Source organism: Lampris incognitus, unplaced genomic scaffold (assembly GCF_029633865.1).
Source record: "Lampris incognitus isolate fLamInc1 unplaced genomic scaffold, fLamInc1.hap2 scaffold_170, whole genome shotgun sequence".
Taxonomy (NCBI): Eukaryota; Metazoa; Chordata; class Actinopteri; order Lampriformes; family Lampridae; genus Lampris; species Lampris incognitus.
Genome location: NW_026611131.1, coordinates 15,203 through 43,104, shown reverse-complemented (window position 1 = coordinate 43,104; position 27,902 = coordinate 15,203). Strand labels below are relative to the sequence as shown.

General features: G+C 46.1%; 1 protein-coding gene across 1 annotated transcript in view; it reads left to right on the top strand.

The window, feature by feature from the left end:
- Positions 1–9,528: 9,528 nt before the first annotated feature.
- LOC130132780 (collagen alpha-1(I) chain-like) overlaps positions 9,529–27,902 on the top strand; it is a 30,984-nt gene continuing 12,610 nt past the window's right edge. Inside the window, exons 1-25 of the mRNA XM_056301830.1 lie at positions 9,529–9,733; positions 14,245–14,436; positions 14,763–14,785; positions 15,570–15,605; positions 16,942–17,034; positions 18,034–18,102; positions 18,207–18,251; positions 19,335–19,388; positions 19,621–19,674; positions 19,778–19,831; positions 19,940–19,993; positions 20,105–20,158; positions 20,328–20,372; positions 20,576–20,629; positions 20,719–20,763; positions 21,109–21,162; positions 22,003–22,101; positions 22,514–22,558; positions 23,560–23,658; positions 23,853–23,906; positions 24,232–24,339; positions 26,410–26,463; positions 26,600–26,698; positions 27,238–27,291; positions 27,421–27,519. Coding sequence (XP_056157805.1) covers positions 9,646–9,733; positions 14,245–14,436; positions 14,763–14,785; positions 15,570–15,605; positions 16,942–17,034; positions 18,034–18,102; positions 18,207–18,251; positions 19,335–19,388; positions 19,621–19,674; positions 19,778–19,831; positions 19,940–19,993; positions 20,105–20,158; positions 20,328–20,372; positions 20,576–20,629; positions 20,719–20,763; positions 21,109–21,162; positions 22,003–22,101; positions 22,514–22,558; positions 23,560–23,658; positions 23,853–23,906; positions 24,232–24,339; positions 26,410–26,463; positions 26,600–26,698; positions 27,238–27,291; positions 27,421–27,519 — 1,725 coding nt within the window. The 5' untranslated portion in view covers positions 9,529–9,645. The remainder of the gene's footprint in view (positions 9,734–14,244; positions 14,437–14,762; positions 14,786–15,569; positions 15,606–16,941; positions 17,035–18,033; positions 18,103–18,206; positions 18,252–19,334; positions 19,389–19,620; positions 19,675–19,777; positions 19,832–19,939; positions 19,994–20,104; positions 20,159–20,327; positions 20,373–20,575; positions 20,630–20,718; positions 20,764–21,108; positions 21,163–22,002; positions 22,102–22,513; positions 22,559–23,559; positions 23,659–23,852; positions 23,907–24,231; positions 24,340–26,409; positions 26,464–26,599; positions 26,699–27,237; positions 27,292–27,420; positions 27,520–27,902) is intronic.

Below are 27,902 nucleotides of genomic sequence, written 5' to 3'. Positions count from 1 at the left end.
TCCCAGAGAATCAGGCCAACTCGCCATCTGTGTGTTTCCCTGGATAATGTCCACACCTCCACCTGATCCCCTCTCTCTTTTCTTCTCTCTTCTTCATTTTCTCTCTTTTTCCATTCATTTTCCAGCACACTGTCTCGCCTTCTTCTTCTTTTTCCTCTGACTGTCTTCCTTTGACCGTCCATGTACATGACAGTGTCTCGTTCTCTCTGTGAACTACATGTGTCCCCCACCTCCAGCCCAGACAGACATGTGAAGCTCTTCCTCCTCTTCTTTCTCCGCTGCAGCCCAGAGAGACGTGTGAAGCTCTTCCTCTTCTTCTTTCTCCGCTGCAGCCCAGAGAGACGTGTGAAGCTCTTCCTCTTCTTCTTTCTCCGCTCACAGAAAGAATCCCAAATATGTCCAGCGTTTTTCCATCCGAGTTCAGGAGAGTTTAAAAGAAAAATTCACTTGTTAAATTTCCTGTTTTACCTTCTGTCACTTTAACTTTTATCTCTCCATCCCAAATACACTTTCTTTTTTCTTCCCTTTTTCTCTATTGCTTTCCCTTTTCTCCGTTGCTTTTCAGAGTGCTGCTCTCTGTGTTTTCTGATTTTATGTCAAGTTTAACACAAACTATTAAATTTAAACTTCCAGGAATCGAAAGTAAAGCTTCAGTTGTAGGAATCCATTTAGAAAGTCGGTTCGTTTCTGATTGGTGTTGCTTTGTTTGTTGTGTTTTGTTTTGACTGTTTGGTGTGTGTTTGTTTTGTGTTTGTTGTTCAGATAGTGTGTGTTAAAGGGCTGTTTATAAGCTGCCACTTCAGTCTAAACCTTTTTATTTTTGGCTGCAAACATATTTGAGTTGTGTTCTTGTGATGGTTTGAGTTGATGTATTTAAGTGCCCGCTTTCTTTTTGTGTGTTTATGTGTTTGTAAAATATGAATTTTGTGTATGCAGACCGGACGATGTATGTTTCCTCACTTAGGACCATGATGACTATAAATCTCATCTCCGTTTTCTGTACCATGCACAGAGATTAAGTTGTTATTATATCAAATGCATTATTAAATGAAGTTATGCTGTTAAATATATAATTATATTATGTTATTATATTAAATATATAATTATATTAACTTGTTATGATATTAAATATATTAATATATTATGTTATGTTATGATATTAAATATATTAATATATTAGGTTATGTTATGATATTAAATATATTATATTAACTATTATGTTGTTATGATATTAAATATATTATTATATCAAGTTATGTTGTATTAAATATATTATATTATATGTTATTATATTACATATATTCTTATTTTAAGTTACGTTATTATATTAAATATATTATATTAAACATATTATATTAAGTTATGTTATTATATTAAATATATTACTATGTTATGTTATTAAATATATTATTATAATAAGTTATGTTATATTAAATATATTCTTATTTTAAGTCATTTTATATTAACTATATTGTGGTGATATACAGTTGAGGGTAGAGTCAGCAGGGGCTGCTGCTCCTTTAAGGCAGACCTTCAGAATGCTGACGTAGCACTGCTTAGAGTTTCCGGGGCGGAGCCATGTTAGCAGCAGCCTAGCGGTTGGTTAGCTGGTTGCCAGGAGAGGTTGCGCTGTATCGGTGTTGTTTTGTGTGGCGAGTAAACGGGATCGACTCGACTCGATCTCTCCGTCTCCTCATTCCTGCACTCCCACAATATTACTATATTATGTTATTATATTAAGTTATGTTATTATATTATATTAAGTATATTATTAAGTTATATTATTATACTAAACATATTGTTATTATATTAAATATATTCTTATATTGTTATGTTATATTAAATATATTCTTATATTAAGTTATGTTATTATATTAAATATATTATCATATGAAGTTATGTTACTGTGTCAGCAGCTAGTTCCCCACTTACACTATCATTTCTTTATTTGTTGATTTGCTGATTTGTTGATTTATTTTACCTTTCCCCAGCCGAGGTCTTCATCTGTTCTTTCGGTTTTGTATTTGTTGTTTCGTGTCGTTTGGTTCAGACTCTCACATGGAGCTCAAAGGGTTAAAAAAAGGGGTTGACGCATTTCAGAGGAATGAAATCCTCAATTCCCTTTCACCTCTTTAATCCCCCGTTCACATCCTTTGAAAGAATGAAAGGGTGATGTTGAGACTTCTTTTCCTCTGAGAATCAATACAATTTTACACATGCTCTCTTTACATCTTTTTAACCCAAACTATCTATCTATCTATCTATCTATCTATCTATCTATCTATCTATCTATCTATCTCTCTATCTCTCTATCTCTCTGTCTATCTATCTATCTATCTATCTATCTATCTATCTATCTATCTATCTATCTATCTATCTATCTATCTATCTATCTGTCTCTCTGTCTGTCTGTCTCTCTCTCTCTCTGTCTATCTGTTTGTCTGTCTGTCTGTCTGTCTGTCTGTCTGTCTGTCTTGTATGCTGTCTAGTTTGTCTGTGTATTCATCGTGTTTTCTGTTGTGTGTCAGATCAGTTCAGGTCAGATCAGTTCAGATCAGATCAGTTCAGTTCAAATCAGATCAGGTAAGATCAGATCAGGTCAGATCAGATCAGTTCAGTTCAAATCAGATCCGATCAGATCAGGTCAGATTAGGTCAGATCAGTTCAGTTCAAATCAGATCCGATCAGATCAGCTCAGGTCAGGTCAGATCAGATCAGGTCAGATTAGGTCAGGTCAGATCAGTTCAGATCAGATCAGTTCAGTTCAAATCAGATCCGATCAGATCAGGTCATATCAGGTCAGGTGAGATTAGATCAGGTCAGGTCAGATCAGATCAGGTCAGATCAGGTCAGTTCTAGTGCAGGCTGGATGTTGAGAGGTTTTCATTCAGACTTTTTAACTGTTTTGTGGTTTTTCTCTGTGCTGGTCTTGCTCCAGTTTAAGGACAATTCCTCGTTTGTGTTGCAGAAGTAAAAGGTGATCCCTGTGTGTCTTCATACGGTTTAAGTGAAGACTGCAGTCCGGCTAGAAGAGAGGAATGATGAGGTGGCGCTTTCTTTCTTTCTGAAACACAGAAGGCATTCCTTCCTCTGCTCTGAAAAAAGGACTCGTGGATAATATGAAGGTATCTGCTGTGTGTGTGTCAGAGAGAGAGAGAGAGAGAGAGAGAGAGAGAGTGAGAGAGAGAGAGAGAGAGAGAGAGAGAGACAGAGAGAGAGAGAGAGAGAGAGAGAGAGAGAGAGAGAGACAGAGAGAGAGAGACAGAGAGAGAGAGACAGAGAGAGAGAGAGAGAGATTAGAGCTTTGCTTGGCACAGTTCAGACCCTGCAACGTGTCTGCTGGTGTCGTCAGAGAGAAAAGGAGGAAGCGAAGCCAAAATAAAAAGTCCTCCTTTCCTTTTTGTGTGCGGGAGCAGCTCGTCTGCGACATAACGTGTGTTTTGTGTGTAATTATGCGGCACCTGTAGTCCCGACCTGTAGTCTGGACCTGCAGTCTGGACCTGTACTCTGGACGGACCTTCAGTCTGTAAACATTTATTTAGACGCAGAGAAACACGAAGAGCGTTATTATTTTACACCGTCATAATGCCACGCACTGCCACATGCCCCCGCTCTCTCTCTCTCTCTCTCTCTCTCTCTCTCGCTCTGTCTGCCTCTCTCTCTCTCTCTCTCTCTCTCTGTGTGTGTGTGTGTCTCTCTCTCTCTCTCTCTCTCTCTCTCTCTCTCTCTGTGTGTGTGTGTGTCTCTCTCTCTCTCTCTCTCTCTCTCTCTCTCTGTATCTCTCTCTGTCTCTCTCTGTCTGTCTGCCTCTCTCTCTCTCTCTCTCTCTCTCTGTCTCTGTCTGTCTGTCTGTCTCTGTCTCTCTCTCGCTGTCTCCTGTCTCTCTCTGTCTCTCTTTGTCTCTGTCTGTCTGTCTGTCTCTGTCGCTCTCTTTTAAATAACAAATGCACATCTGTTTCTCTCGTGAGAGTTTCTTTTTCTACAGCACTGCACCGTGAAATGAACCCATCATCAATCCATCTATCTATCTATCCATCCATCTATCTATCTATCCATCCATCTATTTATCTATCCATCTATCTATCCATCCATCTATCTATCTGTCCATCCATCTATCCATCTATCCATCCATCTATCTATCTATCTATATATCTATCTATCTGTCTAATTATGGAGTAGTGATCGTATGATTGGACCAAGACAAAGCTCATCAATGAACTCGTTAATTAAGAAGTTGATTAAGAAGTTAATTAGTGGCACGCAGGTTATTGTGACTGCCTCACCACACAGTCAGCAGTGATGAGGAGGGGACTTCAGAGGGAGGAAGAGTCAATGTATGTGAACCGGATGCCCTGTGTGTGTGTGTGTGTGTGTGTGTGTGTGTGTGTGTGTGTGTCACCTCTCTCCTCATGTGACCCGGTTCACGGACCGCCGCCAGAACCGCAGCGGTGACTGCACACACACACACACACACACACACAGGGCCGGGGTGGATCACATCAGCTCATTGGTTGTTGTGTTTCTGCGTTTCTTCCATGTTCACAGCTAGAAACTGCACATGTAAAGCAGCTCGGGCTCCGGCAGAAGGCCGGAGACTGAACCAGTGTCACTACCTGTGAAGGAGCTGTGAGTTACTATGGTATTAACCAGTCACTACCTGTGAAGGAGCTGTGAGTTACTACGGTATTAACCAGTCACTACCTGTGAAGGAGCTGTGAGTTACTACGGTATTAACCAATCACTACCTGTGAAGAAGCTGTGAGTTACTATGGTATTAACCAGTCACTACATATGAAGAAGCTGTGAGCTACTAAGGTATTGACCAGTCACTACCTGTGAAGAAGCTGTGAGCTACTAAGGTATTAACCAATCACTACCAGTGAAGAAGCTGTGAGTTACTACGGTATTAACCAGTCACTACCTGTGAAGGAGCTGTGAGTTACTACGGTATTAACCAGTCACTCCCAGTGAAGAAGCTGTGAGTTACTACGGTATTAACCAGTCACTACCTGTGAAGAAGCTGTGAGCTACTACGGTATTAACCAGTCACTACTTGTGAAGAAACTGTGAGTTACTACGGTATTAACCAGTCACTACCTGTGAAGAAGCCTTGAGTTACTACGGTATTAACCAGTCACTACTTGTGAAGAAACTGTGAGTTACTACGGTATTAACCAGTCACTACCTGTGACGCTGTGAGTTACTAAGGTATTAACCAGTCACTACCTGTGAAGGAGCTGTGAGTTACTATGGTATTAACCAGTCACTACCTGTGAAGAAGCTGTCAGTTACTATGGTATTAACCAGTCACTACCTGTGAAGCTCTGAGTTACTAGGGTATTAACCAGTCACTACCTGTGAAGAAGCTGTGAGCTGCTAAGGTATTAACGAGTCACTACCTGTGAAGAAGCTGTGAGCTACTAAGGTATTAACCAGTCACTACCTGTGAAGAAGCTGTGAGCTACTACGGTATTAACCAGTCACTACCTGTGAAGAAGCTGTGAGTTACTACGGTATTAACCAGTCACTACCTGTGAAGAAGCTGTGAGTTACTACGGTATTAACCAGTCATTACCTGTGAAGAAGCTGTGAGTTACTACGGTATTAACCAGTCACTACCTGTGAAGAAGCTGTGAGTTACTACGGTATTAACCAGTCACTACCTGTGAAGAAGCTGTGAGTTACTAAGGTATTAACCAGTCACTACCTGTGAAGAAGCTGTGAGCTACTACGGTATTAACCAGTCACTACCTGTGAAGAAGCTGTGAGCTACTACGGTATTAACCAGTCACTACCTGTGAAGAAGCTGTGAATTACTACGGTATTAACCAGTCATTACCTGTGAAGAAGCTGTGAGCTACTACGGTATTAACCAGTCACTACCTGTGAAGCTGTGAGTTACTAAGGTATTAACCAGTCACTACCTGTGAAGGAGCTGTGAGTTACTACGGTATTAACCAGTCATTACCTGTGAAGAAGCTGTGAGTTACTACGGTATTAACCAGTCACTACCTGTGAAGAAGCTGTGAGTTACTACGGTATTAACCAGTCACTACCTGTGAAGAAGCTGTGAGTTACTACGGCATTAACCAGTCACTACCTGTGAAGCTGTGAGATACTACGGTATTAACCAGTCACTACCTGTGAAGAAGCCTTGAGTTACTACGGTATTAACCAGTCACTACCCGTGAAGCTGTGAGTTACTACGGTATAAACCAGTCACTACCTGTGAAGAAGCTGTGAGTTACTACGGTATTAACCAGTCACTACCTGTGAAGAAGCTGTGAGTTACTACGGTATTAACCAGTCACTACCTGTGAAGAAGCCTTGCGTTACTACGGTATAAACCAGTCACTACCTGTGAAGAAGCTGTGAGTTACTACGGTATAAACCAGTCACTACCTATGAAGAAGCTGTGAGTTACTACGGTATTAACCAGTCACTACCTGTGAAGCTGTGAGTTACTACGGTATTAACCAGTCACTACCTGTGAAGAAGCCTTGAGTTACTATGGTATTAACCAGTCACTACCTGTGAAGCTGTGAGTTACTAAGGTATTAACCAGTCACTACCTGTGAAGAAGCCTTGAGTTACTACGGTATTAACCAGTCACTACCTGTGAAGCTGTGAGTTACTACGGTATTAACCAGTCACTACCTGTGAAGAAGCTGTGAGTTACTACGGTATTAACCAGTCACTACCTGTGAAGAAGCCTTGAGTTACTACGGTATTAACCAGTCACTACCTGTGAAGCTGTGAGTTACTACGGTATTGTAGCGAATTCGGGGGACAACGCAACCACAGGAACTGCCGCGGCCGGGAGGCAAACCCGTATCGCTCGCACCGCGGGAGACATCGCTAACCGCTCGACTAAAGGGTTAAATCCGCTAGCCAGCGGCCAGCGTGTCTACTTATCCATGCACGTTACACTACCTCCCCTCCTTCGGGAAGCGCGTCCCCGCGCTTAAGCATATCAGCTCCTTCACGCCTCAGGGCGCCTACGCTTCCAATGGTCTTACGGTCCCCCATCCCACTTCTGACACCAATGTAGCGAATTCGGGGGACAACGCAACCACAGGAACTGTCGCGGCCGAGAAACGAACCCGTATCGCCCGCACCGCAGGAGACATCGCTAACCGCTCGACTAAAGGGTCAAATCCGCCAGCCAGCGGCCAGCGTGTCTTCTTATCCATGCACGTTACAGTATTAACCAGTCACTACCTGTGAAGGAGCTGTGAGTTACTACGGTATTAACCAGTCACTACCTGTGAAGAAGCTGTGAGTTACTATGGTATTAACCAGTCACTACCTGTGAAGAAGCTGTGAGTTACTAAGGTATTAACCAGTCACTACCTGTGAAGGAGCTGTGAGTTACTACGGTATTAACCAGTCACTACCTGTGAAGAAGCTGTGAGTTACTACGGTATTAACCAGTCACTACCTGTGAAGAAGCTGTGAGTTACTACGGTATTAACCAGTCACTACCTGTAAAGGAGCTGTGAGTTACTAAGGTATTAACCAGTCACTACCTGTGAAGGAGCTGTGAGTTACTAAGGTATTAACCATTCACTACCTGTGAAGGAGCTGTGAGTTACTACGGTATTAACCAGTCACTACCTGTGAAGAAGCTGTGAGTTACTAAGGTATTAACCAGTCACTACCTGTGAAGAAGCTGTGAGCTACCAAGGTATTAACCAGTCACTACCTGTGAAGAAGCTGTGAGTTACTAAGGTATTAACCAGTCACTACCTGTGAAGAAGCTGTGAGTTACTAAGGTATTAACCAGTCACTACCTGTGAAGGAGCTGTGAGTTACTACGGTATTAACCAGTCACTACCTGTAAAGGAGCTGTGAGTTACTACGGTATTAACCAGTCACTACCTGTGAAGAAGCTGTGAGTTACTAAGGTATTAACCAGTCACTACCTGTGAAGGAGCTGTGAGTTACTACGGTATTAACCAGTCACTACCTGTGAAGAAGCTGTGAGTTACTACGGTATTAACCAGTCACTACCTGTGAAGAAGCTGTGAGTTACTACGGTATTAACCAGTCACTACCTGTAAAGGAGCTGTGAGTTACTAAGGTATTAACCAGTCACTACCTGTGAAGGAGCTGTGAGTTACTAAGGTATTAACCATTCACTACCTGTGAAGGAGCTGTGAGTTACTACGGTATTAACCAGTCACTACCTGTGAAGAAGCTGTGAGTTACTAAGGTATTAACCAGTCACTACCTGTGAAGAAGCTGTGAGCTACCAAGGTATTAACCAGTCACTACCTGTGAAGAAGCTGTGAGTTACTAAGGTATTAACCAGTCACTACCTGTGAAGAAGCTGTGAGTTACTAAGGTATTAACCAGTCACTACCTGTGAAGGAGCTGTGAGTTACTACGGTATTAACCAGTCACTACCTGTGAAGAAGCTGTGAGTTACTACGGTATTAACCAGTCACTACCTGTGAAGGAGCTGAGTTACTACGGTATTAACCAGTCACTACCTGTGAAGAAGCTGTGAGTTACTACGGTATTAACCAGTCACTACCTGTGAAGGAGCTGAGTTACTACGGTATTAACCAGTCACTACCTGTGAAGAAGCTGTGAGTTACTACGGTATTAACCAGTCACTACCTGTGAAGGAGCTGTGAGTTACTAAGGTATTAACCAGTCACTACCTGTGAAGAAGCTGTGAGTTACTAAGGTATTAACCAGTCACTACCTGTGAAGAAGCTGTGAGTTACTACGGTATTAACCAGTCACTACCTGTGAAGGAGCTGTGAGTTACTAAGGTATTAACCAGTCACTACCTGTGAAGAAGCTGTGAGTTACTACGGTATTAACCAGTCACTACCTGTGAAGGAGCTGTGAGTTGCTAAGGTATTAACCAGTCACTACCTGTGAAGGAGCTGTGAGCTACTATGGTATCATGGCCTCTACTCCCGCCTCATTACAGCTTGGCCCGCAGCAGCTCGACTCATCTTCAGCTGCTGCGCCTTCGTTCCACTCACACCTCCACACACAAGCACTGCGAAGAAACAGCCATGTCTTCACCTCACCCTCCTCTTCCTCGCCGTCCCTGTTCCTTCTCAATGCAGTGGCCTGGAGGACACTGGGGGGGGGGGGCGAGGAAGAGGGAGAGAGAAAGAGAGAGGGGGAGAGAGGGAGAGAGAGGGGGAGAAAGGGAGAGCGAGAGAGAGAAAGAGAGGGGGATAGAGGGAGAGAGAGAGAGAGGGGGAAAGAGAGGGAGACAGGGAGAGAGAGAGAGAGAGGGAGGGAGATCAGGTTTCTTCAGATTTCATCTGGAAAGAAAAAAAAAAGTCTCCCTGATCCAGAGTCCAACCTTCTTCTGCTTTGGGATCATGGAAGGAGGGATCCCTCCCCCCCCCCTCTCTTTTCTTTTTTTTTTGTCTTCTCTAAACGTGAGCAGTGTTGGAATAATGACGACGCTCCACTCGGCCCAGTTCAGGGCGCAGCACCTCCCAGTCGCTCCGCCATATAAAAGGCCTGCTGAGGAGGTCCTGCAGGCAGTAGGGATCTGTGCAGGGGTCAGGAGGAGTGGACCCTACATCCAGCCGTGTATGATTGGAGTGTAGCGGACAGAAACAACACAACTTTTCCCTTCTTGCCTCAAAGAGTCTACATGTCTATCTGATGGACATGTTCAGCTTTGTGGATTTGCGCTTCTTGGTGCTGCTCAGCGCAGCGGTGCTACTGGTCCGAGCGCAGGGCGAGGACGACCGTAAGTGATGCTTCCACACGGAAATACTCCTCTTTCCCGTCTTCCTGTCTGTCTTCTTCTGCCTTTCCTGTCGTCTGGGTGGCCGCTGCAGCGCAGAGGGGAGAAGTGGTGGAACAATTTAGAGAAAGTTATAAAAACATGAAAGTATGACTCAAGTGGTATGAACGGAAGCCTGGCGGGTACCCGTCCTGACAGTCTCTGTCTTCTGGTCCCTCATACGGCTGCATCTTTCATATAGGTTTATCTCTATAGGCTTACATATATATAGCTGCATAACTTGTATGACATTCTGTGGGGTATCTGTGGGGTATCTGTCCTGACAGTCTCTCTTCTCTTCTCCACTCTACACACTTTAAACCGTCTGTTTCTGCAACGTAATGTGCGCAATGCATCCCACATCTGGATAGAGCGCTCTCTCTCTCTCTCTCTCTCTCTCTCTCTCTCTCTCTCTCTCTCTCTCTCTCTCTCTCTCTCTCTCTCTCTCTCTCTCCCACTAGGTCTCTCTCTCGCTGTCCCACTAGGTCTCTCTCTCTGTCCCCTTAGGTCTCTCTCTCTCTCTCTCTCTCTCTCTCTCTCTCTCTCTCTCTCTCTCTCTCTCTCTCTCTCTCTCTCTCTCTCTTCTAACCCACTGTGGGTCTGTCTCTCTATCCCTCTGTCTCTCTCTCTCGCTCTCTCTTTGTCTGTCTCTCTCTCTTGCTCTCTATCCCGCTATGTGTCTCTCTCTATGCCACTAGCTCTCTCTTGATCCCACTGTCTCTCTCTCTGTCGGTAGGTCTCTCGCTCTCTCTCTCTCCCTGTGTGTAGGTCTCTCTCTCTTTCTCTCTGCATGTCTGCCTCTAGGTGTCTCTCGCTCTACATGTCTGTCTCCAGCTCTCTCTCTCTCTCTCTCTCTCTCTCTGTCTGTCTCTCTCTCTCGGAGCGAGTCGTGGCAGGTTTGAGACGGACCGCGGCGTGTTTATTAGTCTCTGCTCGTTGCTCCTTAAGAGGCGTCCAGAGGATGAGGAGGAGGATGAAGGCCTCGTAGAAAGAGACAGGAAGGTCGACGTGGTAAAGACAGTGTAAAGATGGAGGGAGGGCTGTGTCAGATGACAGATGACAGCAGTTCAGCTTAAGGCGCAATAGTAGCAGCCCCATTAAAGGCCAGGTGAAGAAGAAGAAGAAAGAGGAGGGGGAGGGGAGGGGGAGGGGAGCAGGCGCAGTCTTGTCTGCTGGAAACATTTGGAGGAATGTCTCCATCATTTGTTCCGGACGGAGGGGCGGTCACATCTGTTTCTTTATTTATTTATTTTTACATTATTCTGGAAAACCAGCATCTGTTTGGTTTAAACGCGCACGTGACGGCAATTATCTGAGGAAAAGCAAACGGAGGTGGAGAGAAGATGAGCTGAAAGCCGGAAGTTAGCGTTCTAGACCTTTCTTTGTTTATGGCGGAGTCAGCTGTGTGTGCGTGCGCGCGCGCGTCTGACCGTCACATCTGGCGGAGCTGCAGATGGTTCCTCGTTAAAACTCTGTACATCGACTCACAGTGACACCCAGAGGTTTTTCTGTGTAACTGCAGACACATCTGGCCAGCGGTCTGAATGACCCCTCCTCTCCTCTCCTCCTCCTCCTCCTCCTCTCCGCTGTTTTCCACCGTGATTGAAAACACATGCGGACTTCAGAGTTTCCACTGTGCAGGGAAAGTGGATGTTTTTGCCAAGCCGACGGCTTTTTTCCAGTCAGATGATTTGAGGCACAGCAGGGACGGCGAGGCCTCCTCCTCTTCCTCTCTGAGCTGAGGCCTGTTGCATCATGGGAGAGTTATGGGCTTGTTCGAAGTCTTGTCAGAGAAAATCTCAAATCATTAGAATCCGAGTCCCGCGTACTTGTGTCCAGATGTGTTCTGTGTGTACTGTCGTTGTGTCAGTACTCCGGGTCTGTCCTGCAGGAAGATGGAAAGAAAGTAAGGGTTTACTCGGGATTTATCTTCCTATGCAGTCTGCACTGGCTGCTGGGCTCATGTGTCTTTCTAGCTGATGCCAGTAACACATGTTAGAAGATTTATTTATGAGGTTCTAGACACGGCCTTCATCTAACTTCAACTTCCGGTTTTCGCCTCACTTCCGGTTTTTACTGATGGATGAGTCATCTTCATCTCCTCTGACACCCAGTGTATTGTTGTTGTTGTTGTCATCATCATCATCATCATCATCATCATTATTATTGTTGTTATTAGTGGTAGTAGCGTTACTACTATTATTATCATCATCATCATTATTACTATTATTATGATCATTATTACTAGTAGTAGCAGTAGTGGTAGTAGTAGTAGTGGTAGTGGCAGTGGTAGTAGCGGTAGTGGTGGTAGTAGTAGTAGTAGTAGCGTAGCGGTAGTAGTAGTGGTAGTAGTAGTAGTAGTAGTAGTAGAAGTAGTCTTCTACGTGGATTGTCAACGTGTTGTGGTGGAGAAGCTTGTGTGGTCCTGAGATCCTGAGAGCAAAGCCGTCTGGAGCTATGCTGCTGTTAGGGTCACCCATGACGGTAAGGTCAAGGGGGTAGTAGAAGTAGTAGTAAGAGAGGTGGCAGTAGTAGTAGTAGTACCAGTGGTAGTAGTAGTGGTAGTAGTGGTAGTAGTAGTGGCAGTAGTAGTTGTGGAAGTAGTAGTAGCAATGGTAGTAGTAGTGGTACTGGTAGTAGTAGTAGTATTAGTGGTGGTAGTCATAGTACTGGTAATAGTGGTAGAGGTGGTCGTAGTAGTAGTAGTAGTAGTAGTGGTGGTGGTAATAGTAGTAGTGGTAGTAGTCGTAGTAGTAGTAGTGGTGGTGGTGATGGTAGCAGTAGTATTAGTTGTGGTGGTAGTAGTAGTAGTAGTAGCAGTGGCAATAGAAGTAGTGGTGGAAGTAGTGGTAGTGGTAGCAGTAGTATTAGTTGTGGTGGTAGTAGTAGTAGTAGTAGTAGTAGCAGTGGCAATAGAAGTAGTGGTGGAAGTAGTAGTAGTGGTAGTAGTAGGAGGGGTGGTAATCGTAGTATTAGTAGTGGTGGAAGTAGTAGTAGTGGCAGTAGTGATGGAAGTAGTAGTACTGGTGGAAGTAGTACGAGTAGCGGTAGTGGTAGTAGTAGTAGTAGTGGTGATAGTAGTAGTATTCGTAGTGGTGGAAGTAGTAGTATTATTAGTAGTAGCGGTAGTGGTAGTAGGAGGAGTGGTAGTAGTAGTAGTAGTAGCAGCAGTAGTGGTAGTAGTGGTGGTAGTATTAGTAGTGGTGGAAGTAGTAGTAGTGGTAGCGGTAGTGGTAGTATTAGCAGCGGTGGAAGTAGTAGTATTAGTAGTGGTGGAAGTAGTAGTATTAGTAGTAGCGGTAGTGGTAGTAGTAGGAGGAGGAGTGGTGGTAGTAGTAGTATTAGTAGTGGTGGAAGTAGTATTAGTTGTGGTGGAAGTAGTAGTAGTAGTATTGGTAGTAGCAGTAGTAGTAGCATTAGTGGTACTGGTAGTATTAGTAGTGGTGGAAGTATTAGTAGTGGTATTAGTAGTAGCAGTAGTGGTAGTGGTAGTAGTGGTAGCGGTAGTAGGAGGAGGAGGAGTGGTAGTGGTAGTAGTAGCAGTGGTAGTTGTAGTAGTAGTAGTAGTAGCAGTAGTGGTAGTTGTAGTAGTAGTAGTAGTAGTAGCAGCAGTAGTGGTAGTATTAGTAGTGGTGGAAGTAGTAGTAGTAGTAGTAGTAGCACTAGTGGTAGTGGTAGTATTAGTAGTGGTGGAAGTAGTGGTAGTAGTAGCACTAGTGGTAGTATTAGTAGTGGTGGAAGTAGTAGTAGTAGTATTAGTAGTGGTGGTAGTAGTAGCAGTAGTAGTAGTAGTAGCAGCAGTAGTAGTATTGGTAGTGGTAGTAGTAGCAGTAGTGGTAGTGGTAGTAGTAGCAGTAGTGGTAGTGGTAGTATTAGTAGTGGTGGAAGTAGTAGTAGTAGTAGTGGTGGAAGTAGCATAGTAGTGGTAGTAGTAGTAGTAGCAGTTGTGGTAGTGGTAGTATTAGTAGTGGTGGAAGTAGTAGTAGTGGTAGTGGTAGTAGTAGTAGTAGTAGCAGTCGTGGTAGTGGTAGTATTAGTAGTGGTGGAAGTAGTAGTAGTGGTAGTGGTAGTAGTAGTAGCGGTAGTGGTAGTAGTAGTAGTAGTAGTAGCGGTAGTGGTAGTGGTAGTAGTAGTAGTAGTAGCGGTAGTGGTAGTGGTGGAAGTAGTTGTAGTGGTAGTAGTAGTAGTAGTAGCAGTCGTGGTAGTGGTAGTATTAGTAGTGGTGGAAGTAGTAGTAGTGGTAGTGGTAGTAGTAGTAGCGGTAGTGGTAGTAGTAGTAGCGGTAGTGGTAGTGGTGGTAGTAGTAGTAGTAGTAGTAGTAGCAGTCGTGGTAGTGGTAGTAGTGGTATCCTGAGACCTCTGTGTTTTTTCTACAGCGGTTATCTTTGTAGCATCTGTCATTGTGAATAATGGAAGTGGTTGTCAGGGAAACGAGAGCTGACCTTCCTCTCTCCTCCTCGTCGGCTGTGTTCCAGGTACTGGGGGCAGCTGTACTCTGGATGGACAGGTGTTCGCTGACCGAGATGTCTGGAAACCAGAGCCATGCCAGATCTGTGTGTGTGACAGCGGCACCGTCATGTGCGATGAAGTGATCTGTGAAGACACCTCCGACTGCCCCAACCCCGTCATCCCCCACGACGAGTGCTGCCCCATCTGCCCGGACGACGGTACGAACCCACACCAGCACTGGCTAGCAGAGCTGCGTGGCTAGCAGAGGATGTCAGGCCTCAGCGAGCCAGAAGAGCTGCTGATGTTCACACTACCTGTTTTTCGGTTCTGTCTTCTTCCTAAAGTTGGATTGTCAGTGAAAAGTAACTGACTTGCTCTCTGACATGTTTGACCTTTGACCTCTTCTAAATGTTTATTCTCCCTGGTTTTTCTGTTCTTACATCTTTTTAACCCTCCTTGTATGAAGTGAAACAACTTTCGGTCACATCTTCCTCATTCTCATCCTCTAACTTGTGCTGTCTGGGTTTCTGTCTCGTCTCCGCAGGCTTCCAGGAGCCTCAGGTTGAGGTAAATATTGATCTGTAAATATCGATCTGTATGTTGAACATCCAACACTGAGCTCTGCAGCTGATGCACACAGGCCACATACAAACAGCCAGTCACACGTCACAGCCAGTGCTGTCAGACGGCTGCTGGAGCAGTATTATCACATGGTCCTCTAAAAACACATCCCCATCAGCTTTACTTATTGGTTAATATTGATGATTATTATTGATGATTATTAGTATCATTATTATTGGTTAATATTGATTAGTTATTATTATTACTGGTCAGTATTGGTTATTGTTATTATTATTATTATTATTATTATTGGTTAATGTTAATTGTTGTTGTTCTTATTATTATTATTGATCAATATTGATTATTGTTATTATATTATCATTATTATTATTATTATCATTATTATTGTCAGTATTGATTATTGTTATTGTTATCATTGTTATTATCATTGCTATTGGTCAGTATTGATTATTGTTATTATATTATTATTATTATTGGTTAATGTTGATTATTGCACAGACGTGGTACAGAAAAACAGAAGTAGCATCAGTAGAGACAACCTAGAGTCTGTACCACGTTAAGTCAGTCGGTCAGGATTCATTGGTCCTTGGTGTGGTTAAATGCATCCGGATGATCTTGTCTGAGAGGTCTTCATCGAACACGTTAGCTTTGGAAAGACTTGTTAAAACATGTAATCGATAAAGGAAACTGACAAAGCATTGTGATTGCATGAAGATGACACACACTGACGCTTGTAGTTAAAACAGACGTGTCGTCTTGTTTTTCACAGGGACCCAAAGGAGACCGTGGCGCTAAAGGAGACAGGGTACGTTTTCATTTCACTTCCTGGTTCCCATGATCCTCTGGGAGGCAAAGCACCCCCTCTGTACACAGCTCACACAAGTCTTTCTGGTAGTCGACACACACACACACACACGTAGCTGTGTTTAGTGTGTATGTGTGTGCAGCTTGGGTGATGGGTGGATGACTTGTTCAGGTGGGTGGAGTTTCGGCTCAGGCTGTGAGGAGTGCAGGGCGATGGGTGGATGGCTTGTTCAGGTGGGTGGAGTTTCAGTTCAGGCTGTGAGGAGTGCAGGGCGATGGGTGGATGGCTTGTTCAGGTGGGTGGAGTTTCGGCTCAGGCTGTGAGGAATGCGGGGTGATGGGTGGATGGCTTGTTCAGGTGGGTGGAGTTTCGGCTCAGGCTGTGAGGAGTGCGGGGTGATGGGTGGATGACTGGTGATCATACTTATTGATACGTGTTGAGCTGGGTGGGGGGGTCACAAGCGGACAGTGTGGATTTTGTGTAGCTATGGTTGGTTGCTGGTTCCTCTGCCCGTGTTCCAGTCACTGTGGGGGCTATTGTTCAGGAGAGAGGGGCGAGTGGGGTAACAAGAGCCCGTCTTCACGTCTGTTGTCTTCGAGGTAAGACAACAGAGACAGAAGAGGAATGAAAACATGGGCCTTATTCCAGCGTCTCTGCTCTCCAGTGAAGTCATCAGAATGCACCGATGACAAAGCTGTGGCTCATCTTACCCCACTCGCCCCTACCAGGGGGATTTAGTGTCCTCTCCTACCAGTCACTTCTCGGCCTGCTTGGAAGTGAAGCTGGAAAGATGGCCGACACCTCAGACAAACAGGACAGATGTGTAGCCAGACAGCCTTGTGAAATAGAATCAAATGCAGATTTTCTGGAACTTTCCGGGGTTTCGAATTTAGCAGCTTTAGCTGTTGTTGGATTTACTTTGTCACCTGGCCTGGATGATAGAGTTGAAAGGTCAAAAGTAGTCATTAGTTCGGCTTCTTCTGGGTCGGGTCACATGACATGAGAAATCAGGACTCTGAATGTACAGTTGAAATCCAACCAGGTCCCACGTTGTCCCAGTCCTGTACTGAGAAATACACCACCACCTCCACTTCCTGGTTCACACACGTGACCACAAAGGGCCCAGTTTTAGTCACATGAGCAGCTGATTCGGTGTGTTGGTGGTTGACCTTGTTCCTCCGGCACACTGAAGGACGGCGTCATGACTTAGAGTCAAATCTGCTTTCAGTTTCACTTTTCTTTTTAATCCTTCTTCCGTTTGTTTTCAACAGTGCCTGCAGCTAGCTGATCTCTGACCTGCTCTCTCTCTCTCTCTCTCTCTCTCTCCCCCCTGCAGGGTCTTCCTGGTCCTCCCGGTAACGATGGCATCCCTGGACAGCCCGGTCTTCCCGGACCCCCCGGACCCCCCGGACCTCCTGGCCTTGGTGGAGTAAGTTCTTTCGGTGGCATCTCAGCACAGTCAGGAACTATAGAGGAAACCAAAGCCTCTTCTGTTAGCCACTCAGTCTGCGTTGTCATGGCAACAGATTGACAGAATCAGATCACCACATCACCGTGTGTGTATTTTGAGTTACGTCTCTGAATCAGACGTATCAAACTCTGTTTTGGTATGTTACCAGGAAAGAGAATTTTTTGGGAAGTCAAAAGGTCAGAGTTCAACAGCACAGGCAAGAAGCTGTTTCAGATGCCAGGAGAGAAGAGAAGTTCCGTATATTTGTGTCATGAACTCTTAAGATTCTCTATATTTTGCCAGGATACTAAGGTAGCATGAAATATTGATTGATTGACTGACTGACTGACTGATTGATTGATTGATTGATTGATTGATTGATTGATTGATTGATTGATTGATTGATTGATTGATGAGAAGAAGCAGAGAGGAGAGGAGGTGAACTGCTCTTATACAGCCATTCTAGTCTAGCTTCCTCAAGAGAGCAGCAGAGGAGGTAGAGGAGGAGACAACGTCGGAGGAAGGACGTAGAAGGTGGATGTAACTGATGGGACTGATGGGACATCCACAGTAATATATGATAAGATGAGATATATGTGACAGTTTTAACGAATATTCTGACCTTCCATGAGCTCAAGTGAACATGTCAGTTTCATGGCGTGATGTGGATGTGGACACACAGCAGCTTTTGGTCTTTTTGCATATTTGTCGATGTATTTGTGGGAAATCGCTGACTGAGAATATAAATATATATGATATTTATGATAAATATATACATATGGTAAAAGTACAGAAGACTGTTTTATGCCAAAAGATAAGTGGGATTGAAGGCTCGGTCGCTTTAGTAGGAGATTATATTGCTCGTGGTATGACTCCCTACAAGGTGTGATGGACGAGCTGGTAGATATCATTATTAATATTCATGTGTGTGGATCAGTACATGTTATTAACGTGCTTTGTCTCTGCTCGTGTCTACAGAACTTCTCCCCTCAGATGTCCGGCGGATTCGATGAGAAGTCACCTGCCATGTCTGTTCCTGGACCAATGGTATACGATAACGTGACCTTTGAGGAAGGACTCTTTAACCTTTTGTGATTTGGCCCGTTGTTCTGTTTGGTCTTAACTCCGCCTCTTATCTGTTTGATTGACAGGGCCCCATGGGACCCCGTGGACCCCCTGGATCCCCTGGCGCTAGTGTGAGTACTCTTTCTGCTTCCTGTTAAAACTCATACATCACTTCCTCCACTTCAGCTGGATCACAACAGGAATGGGGCACTGCTGTCCTCACACCTTCACCCGTAGTGTAGAAAACCCCCAAAATACCCCACAATCCCCCGCTGTCCTCCCCTCACCGTCGAGCTAACGCTGTCCTCCCCTCACCGTCGAGCTAACGAGCTCTGATGACGTCACGTTTTTTTCATTCCTCAGATACAGTGAATAAATACTGTAGAAGTGCGGTTGTGGTTCTACTCTTCATATTTTAAATTATGATTATTATACAGCATTGTATTTGTTTTTTTGTCACATCCGCCTTAAAAGCACCAATCAGATGAGGGTTGGCGGTTTAAGCCACGCCCCTTTTATTCCGCAAGTCCTGAAAACCAGTCTTGAAAAAAAAACTTGAAAGACGTGTGTTAGTATGAAGAGCAAAGGGAGAGACTCGCCGGCCGGCGCCCGGTAGCGCAGCGGTCTATTCCGTTGCCTACCAACACGGGGGTCGGCGGTTCGAATCCCCGTGTCCCGCCGCCGTGGACGGGCGTTCCTACAGACATAATTGGCGTGTCTGCGGGTGGGAAGCCGGATGTGAAAAGTAGGGTAATTGGTCAAGTACAGCTGGGGAGAAAAACGGAGAGACTTGACTGTGCGCGTGCGCACAATGGGCTGAGGCTTCCGGTGAGTCACGCCGAATAAACTGAAACGGCCCACATGAGTCAGGGCAAGTAGACTCGCAGACACAGACAGGGGGAGGGAGGGAGGGAGGGAGGGGGTATTTAACTTGTCTGTTGACCAAACAGGGACATTAAGCTTATAATACTTATGTTGTCGACCCCGCCCCGCCATCACTGTTTCTAAAGCGAACCCTCCCCCTCCCTTCAGACACACACAGGCCAGTCACTTTGTTCGTCGTCCATCTTTACAAGTGCCCATGTGTATTGCCACCTCCTCTAACACGTGAGCTCACGAACGGAAGAATATACTGACGTCATTTGGTTCTGCTCTATTTTTCTATTCTCTTCTGCCGTCGTCTTGACTGTGTTGTTCTTTGTCGCCCCCTACAGGGACCTCAGGGATTCACTGGTCCCCCTGGTGAGCCTGGTGAGGCTGGAGCTTCCGTAAGTGTAGTGCGCGCGCGTACACACACACACACACACGCACGCACACACACACACCATACTCAAAAGCAACGCAACTCAAACATGAACACGTGTTCACACTTACACTAACACACATTTTCAAGTCTCACACCCAGTGTGTGTGTGTGTGTATGTGTGTGTGTGTGTGTGTGTGTGTGTGTGTGTGTGTGTGTGTGTGTGTGTGTGTGTGTGTGTGTTGTCTCTTCTATAGGGTCCCATGGGTCCTCGTGGTGCTGCTGGTGCCCCTGGCAAGAACGGAGAGGATGTGAGTCAGACCTCTCCATCGCTCTTCCTCTCTCTTCATCAGTCCATACATCAATTGTCTCTCTTTCTTCTCTTTGTGAATTTATTCTCTCTCTCTCTCTCAGGGTGAGTCTGGTAAGCCCGGCCGTGCTGGTGAGCGTGGACCCCCTGGTCCCCAGGTGAGTCTGCACGTCCCCACCATGGCGACACACTGAAACACAGTCTCCATCATCTTCATGTTGAAGTGAACGATGCTCTTCATCTCTCCCCCCCCCCCCCCCCACTAGGGAGCCCGTGGTTTCCCAGGTACCCCTGGTCTTCCCGGCATCAAGGGACACAGAGTGAGTCTGCATTAAATAAGACTTGTGTGTTTGTTGATGACACCATCTTTTGAAAGAGGAAGACTCTCCAATACTGATGGCTAAATCTCTCTCTCTCCCTCTCTCCCTCAGGGATTCAGCGGTCTGGATGGAGCTAAGGGAGAAACCGGCCCTGCTGGACCCAAGGTGAGACTCTCCAGCTCTCTCCACAGTACACTCCATCATCTTCATCTTCTGTACCACTTACACTAACCTGCCTGTGTGTGTGTGTGTGTGTGTGTGTGTGTGTGTGTGTGTGTGTGTGTGTGTGTGTGTGTGTGTGTGTGTGTGTGTGTGCGTGTGTGTGTGTCTTCAGGGAGAGGGTGGAGCCTCTGGTGAGAATGGAACCCCCGGCGCAATGGTGAGAGACAGACGCCATCTTGGACTTTTGACTATGAGACGTTATAAATCTTCACAGGTCACCTCTGTTTCCCCTCATCAGTTATTAAACACTGAACTCTCTCTCTGTCTCTCTGTCTCTCTCTCTATCTCTCTCTATCTCTCTCTCTCTCTCTCTGTCTCTCTGTCTCTCTCTCTATCTCTCTCTCTCTCTCTATGTAACAGGGCCCTCGTGGTCTGCCTGGTGAGAGAGGTCGCGCTGGTCCCCCTGGAGCTGCTGTAAGCACCCACCCACCCACACACACACCCACCCACCCACATCTTAGGATGTTGGAAACAAGCTGAACTTGGTGTCTCTTTCTCTGCAGGGAGCTCGTGGTAACGACGGTGCTGCTGGTGCTGCTGGACCTCCTGTAAGTCCAAACTGACATCACCATAAAGGTCCACATGACATCACACGCCATCACACGACGTCACATGACATCGCATGACATCACACCGCATCACCTCTGCATCACAGCACCGCTCACACACACATGTTTAGCCATCCCTAAGGTCAGCTGCAGGTTCTGTGAAGAACCTGTGCAGGACTTGTTCTTGTGACGTTCCACCCTGGGCTGGTGGTCCAAGTTTAATGACATTATTGTCTGAACCAAGGTCCAGTTTATATATGGAGATACTATATGAACTGTAATTATGAATACATACAAGATGAAGGCTGCTGTGACAGTCTCTCTCTCTCTCTCTCTCTCTCTCAGGGCCCCACCGGTCCTGCTGGTCCTCCTGGATTCCCCGGTGGCCCTGGAACCAAGGTAAGAAAGACATCCAATTTCCTCCGTTTATATCCTCTTCCTATCTGTTCATCTCTCCTCTTCCTCGGTTTTTGTCTCTTCTTCTCTTGCCTTTGCCTCCCGTCCACCACCAGTGGCCACCTCTCTCCCTCTCTCTCCCTCTCTCTCTCTCTCTCTCTCTCTCTCTCTCTCTCTGATCTGTTGTTCAGTAAATGACAGGAATGGGGAGGAGTGTTTCCCATGCCTCTGTCCTGCTTAACAAATGGCAGATTAGCGAGCATGCTAAAAGCCTGTCATGTCATGTCATCGTTTGACATGACATGACATGACATGACACACCACGACGCTGAGATGAACACGTGTTCAGCATCTTCGTCTTTCTGTCTGCTCTTAATGGCAGCCTTTGATTGACCTCTGGCCCTACCACATATGGCGTCATTTCAGATCACGTGATCAGATCACGTGACCAGATCACGTGATATGAACATTGAAGGCATGTTTGGTTTTCGTGTTTCCCCAAAATGAAGAGCATATTAATGATCACAGCTACAATCTGAAATTTAAGCTGTTAAATAAGTCCAACCTACTGGACCTGAGTTAAAGCAGCCTGTGGAAGACCACGTGGTCCTGCGTCCCACTCCCCCCTCCTCCTTCGTCATGCCTGACGGGATTCCGTTGCTTCCGGAGGGAAACAGTTCTTGTGCGTCTCCTTTCTTATCAAATTCCTCTCCATACCACAACTTTCCTCGTCTGTTTGCTGTCCTTCCCTCCTGGAGCGCGTCCTTCCCTCCCCTCATCCCTGATTGACTGCTGCCGCGGACTTCCTGTTGACCGTTTCCTGTCGTTTGTGTCTTTCTCCAGGGAGAACTCGGTGCTCAGGGAGCTCGCGGTTCCGAGGGCCCCGCTGGAGCCCGCGGAGAACCCGGTAACCCCGGACCTGCTGGACCTGCTGGACCCGCTGTGAGTACCTAACAGAACCCGACCCGGAACCGGGTCTGAGAAACACCACATCACACACCACATTATGCGGATTGACAAGACCGCCATCGGTGCTGTGCCCTCACAGGGTAGTGGTGGAAAGTAAAACCTGTGTGGCGCCCCCTGGGGAACCGGAACAAGCCGGAAGGATTGGTGTTATTGTTGTTGTTGTTGTTATAAAGAGCAAGGTTAGAGACTGCGGGGGAGATGGAAAGTGAACATTTCGGTTATGAGCTGAAATGCTTCACAAAGCAGAAAGGCAGTTGACAGAAACAAGAGAGGAGAACCTTATCCTCCTCCTTTATCTCAGAAGAAGGAGAAGAAGAATGACGTTAACTAATCCCACTCCTCTGCTGCTGACCACTGACCTCTTCTTTCTCCTTCTGACACTCAGGGCAACAACGGAGCTGACGGTGCCGCCGGTGTTAAGGGTGCTCCTGTAAGTCACACACACACACACACACACACACACACACACACACACACACACACACACACACACACACACACACACACACACACACACACACACACACACACTTAACATCCAGTAAACACATCAGTGGAGAGCGAGGGGGTGATTATGAAACTGCTAATCAGAGGGGTTGATGGTGGACGTCATTGATCACAATCATTGATCAGTGATATGGAGAGGTCACACCAGACCAGCTGACCAGGCACCAAGGTCAAACTGTTGTCTCCCCTTCAGGTCACTGACAGAGCAACACTGTGTTGTCTCCCACAATCACAATAAGGATGTTGTCATAGCAACAGTCTGTACTTATCCAAGATAACTAACAGTACTGTGGCGCACCACCACGGAGCGCTGTTTAATTTGAACACCCCACCAGAGCTGACGGGAAGGGGGGGCAAGGAGGCATTGAAGCATGGCCGCTCCTGTGTCCCATAAACCACACCACACCAGCCCAGGAGTGTTCCTTAATTCTGCCCCCCCCAATAGTTGCACAACAATGGCTTCCCCCTAATGAAGTCGTTATCAAACACACAAGTCTCAGTCACGGTCCTACAGTCAGTACCTCTGACAGTACTAACATAGTACCACAGTACATACTGCTACACGGTACACAGACACCAGTACCTCTGACAGTACTAACATAGTACCACAGTACATACTGCTACACGGTACACAGACACCAGTACCTCTGACAGTACTAACATAGTACCACAGTACATACTGCTACCCGGTACACAGACACAAGTACCTCTGACAGTACTAACATAGTACCACAGTACATACTGCTACCCGGTACACAGACACCAGTACCTCTGACAGTACTAACATAGTACCACAGTACATACTGCTACCCGGTACACAGACAGTACTAACATAGTACCACAGCAGATACTGGTACACATGGTACTATGTAGTGTAGCCTGCTTTATGTATCTGACGGTGTTGTGTGCTGCTGCCCCCTGCAGGGTGCTTCTGGTATTGCTGGAGCTCCTGGTTTCCCCGGACCTCGCGGACCCCCTGGAGCCCAGGGAGCAGGTGGTGCCCCTGGACCCAAAGGAAATACTGTAAGTGAAACACACACACACACACACACACACACACACATGTGTTCTGTCGCTTCAGTCTTGCTTTCTCTCTTGTCATCAGTGAAATTCAAGTGTAGACGTTTGTGTAGTTGTGTGATGTTGTTATTATAAGACTGATGCTGTATTTGCTTTGTCTGGATTCGAGTTAACTCCCGTTGTTTTCCATCCTTCAGGGTGAGATCGGAGCCCCCGGAGCCAAGGGAGAGGCTGGCGCCAAGGGAGAGGCTGTAAGTCCCTCACATCACACGCCGACGGCGTTGTATTCTGACACACAACAGAGCGATGGTTAGGAAACTGAGAAGGCCATTTTACTTTGGTCAGACGAGCTGTGTGAGACCACGGCAACACACACACATGGGTCTCCACTGACCCGCCCGGCCTCACACTGGCCCTCCAGCACTTAAACTGAAGTTACATTTGATGGGTTTAATTGGGTCTATCTGTAACCAATACACTATGCAGTGCTGCGCAAACACACACACACACACACACACACACACACACACACACACACACTGTAACTGGCCTTGTGTGTGTATGTGCGTTTTCCAGGGATCCCCAGGAGTGCAAGGACCCCCAGGACCCGCTGGTGAGGAGGGAAAGAGAGGACCCCGTGGAGAGCCCGGTGCTGGTGGAGCCCGTGGACCCCCCGGAGAACGTGTACGTACACACACTCTCTCTCTCTCTCTCTCTCTCTCTCTCTCTCTCTCTCTCTCTCTCTCTCTCTCTCTCTCTCTCTCTCTCTCTCTCTCTCTCTCTGTCTCTCTCTCTCGCTCTCTGTGTCTCGCTGTCTCTCCCCCTCTGTCTCGCTCTCCCACCAGATGTTTTAACTTGATCACCCACTGCAGGGTTGCGGTCATTCTTCTGATTTTTCCTTTAAAAAAAACCTCCTGGCATCACGTCTGCAGTCCGCACACGCGTTCTCTCACTCAACACCATAAACACCCTGGATGAGACACACACACACGCACAGACACAGAGAGAGGGGGAGAGAGAGATGGGGGGGGGGGGAGAGAGGGGGGGAGAGAGAGGGGGAGAGAGAGAGAGTAAAAAACATAAAGCTGTATGAAAATTAAGTTTTGTTGTGATGTGGAGAGTAAAGTTGAGGGAACTAGTGGGAGGAGAAATGCTGTGGGCTGCCCTGTTGTGTCTTAATATGACCGCTAGAGGCAGTCCTGCGACAGCGCCGCTAAACCGGCGAGTCACGTGACACGGAGCAACCCGCAGCCCAACCTGCGGCGCACACACCGTGCCAGTGGTGTTCCGTTGTCACGGCTGGCTTGTCATGGCCCGGAAGGGGACTTGTGATGGCTGCTGGTGAAATATTATGGTCTGTATTGGTATTCCTTTTGGAAACCATCACGTGCTCTATAGGAAGCCACCAGGGTCAGGCCAATGATCTCTGATGGAGACCATGAAAACCGTTTGCTCAGTGTTCAGAACCACACGGTTGGAAAGCGTCAGGACTCCTCTGAGGGTTCTGATGGTTCTTGTCAGCAGGGGAGCCATGGGGGCAGGTTTTCTCTAGACCAGCTGATGTTACTCACGCCTTCTTCGGTCTGGCTGAAGTCATGGTAATCAGTGAAATCAGATGCTGCCAGTACAGGACCTGACTGAAAACCACTGGCAGAAATCAATGCAGAGCTCGTGTCCTGTCCCACAATGCAACACTCAGCCAACATCTCCAGCTCCTTCCAGAGAAACCGCTTTGCATTGTGGGATAAATAGCCATGATTCATCTTCTTATCCAGGGTCATCTGTATTGTACATATTGCATGCTAATAGTGTGCACATGTTACTGTGCATGATCCTAGTAGGCACATACGATAGTGAGGTGTGGTATGCTGCAGAGCAGAAATCATGGGCTGTGTGCAAACACTCTTACCTACAACATGCTGATAGAATATACTGCATATTAACAGTACTACGTAGTACTTACTATCCATCAGAACATGTTCAGTATGTGTTATAAATCTGTTATACCGTCCTCAGTCAACCCATATCACAATAAATTTGATTTGATTTTGATTTGATCGCCATGGTAACCACAAAAGACTGCCAATTTCTTCCAGAATGCTGCCCAGTCAGCTCATATTAGATTTTTCCAGTGGAGATAGTAAACATCCTGGTGTTTTTAGTCTACTATTTTTCCACACAACAGACACATTATCTAGCATAAAAGTGGGTTGTGTAGTATGTACTGTGGCCATGGTATGTGTATTCAGACACAACCACGTCGCCAGAAGTCTGCGCAACATGGCGGACGATGAAGTGGGAGGAGGGCCAACTGGCCTCGGCAGAGTCAATGTATTTTTTAGCAGTTCCATGATAAAAGGTTTTTAACATGGAATATTTCCGCCTTTGCGATTTAAAACTTTTGAGCCACGATACACACAAATTCTTTGCAAAAACAAATCTCTGGTGTCACAAAGGGTCACTTCCACTTGGTTGTGAGTCCGCTAAGTGTGATGTAATAAGTACTTGTTGTATACTGCATTCTACATACTGAATAGTATGTCCACATAGATGCAGTATACACTACATTCTTATCATGTAAAATGTGCTAACAATTGGGGCACAGCTGGAGTTTCAGATGAAACCACAGCTGCTCTCTGTTCAGGTGGGCAGCCGAGGGGGCCAAGTGGGTTTGATTTGCAGCACAGGGCATCCCTGCCATCATGCTGAGTTGGAGTCATGTCACTAAATGGGGTTTGTTTGATTCATCTGCAGGGTGCACCTGGCGGTCGTGGTTTCCCTGGTGCTGATGGTTCAGGTGGCCCTAAGGTGAGTTTAACACACACACACACACACACACACACACATCTCTCCACACCACATACACACTATAGCTGTCATGCTAACCAGTACCGTTACCTAATGAGTCTTCAACTTTGTCTCTGTTTCTCGTTCTGCACCGCAGGGTGCCCCTGGTGAGCGCGGAGGCCCTGGAGTTGTTGGACCCAAGGGAGCCACTGGTGAGCCTGGCCGCAACGGTGAGCCTGGTTTGCCCGGATCTAAGGTGAGGACTACTCTGTCTGTTTGCACAAACTGTCCGTCTCCGTCTCTATCTGTCTGTCTTCCTGTCGGTCCACTTTGTCCTATTTTCCGTCTTTGTGTCACATCAACTGTGGCTGGGCGATAATGACAAACTCAATTATTAGGATATTTTTGGCTTAACACCTCCATATGTATAATGTGGTGATATTTAGGGGGTGACTGTTGGTTCTTTTACAAGATCTCTACACAGCAGAACATGTAGATAGATGATCATTCACTAAAACAGTGGAACAGGTTCAGAAAATGCTCTCACCTTACTTTAATGCAGCCTCGAAGACCAGAGAATGACAACGTTTAAGTTATATTACCATATTACCAGAACCACAATCCCACAACACATCTAGTCTCACATCATCAGATCCACATCATATCCACACATGAGCCAACGCCACTGTCAACATATGTCAGTTCTTATGCTGCAAAAAATAAAAATAAAAAATACAGTGTATAAGCCACTACCAGTAGCTGTCTGACCATTTGTGTCTTACCTCTGCACTGTAGGGAATGACTGGCAGCCCTGGCAGCCCTGGACCTGACGGCAAGCTGGGAGCTACTGTAAGTAGACCACCTTGCCTCACACCCCTCCTTTCAGCTCAGCTGGGGATGGGAAACACACAGGTGAAGCTAACCTGAAGTTCAGACAGAGGACACCACTGCTCAACATGTCTGTGTTCACTCTCTCAGGGACCCGCTGGACAAGATGGCCGCCCCGGACCCCCTGGCTCTGTTGGCGCCAGAGGCCAACCCGGAGTCATGGGATTCCCCGGACCCAAGGGAGCCGCTGTACGTATAGCATCTCTATCTATCTATCTGTCTGTCTATCTAGTCATCTATCTATCTATCTATCTATCTATCTATCTATCTATCTATCTATCTATCTATCTATCTATCTATCTATCTATCTATCTATCTATCTATCTATCTATCTATCTATCTATCTTTCTGTCTATCTACCTATCTATCTTTCTGTCTATCTACCTATCTGTCTGTCTATCTATCTATCTGTCTATCTATCTATCTGTCTATCTACCTATCTGTCTGTCTATCTATCTATCTGTCTATCTACCTATCTATCTATCTATCTATCTATCTATCTATCTATCTATCTATCTATCTATCTATCTATCTATCTATCTAGTCTATCTATCTAGTCTATCTATCTATCT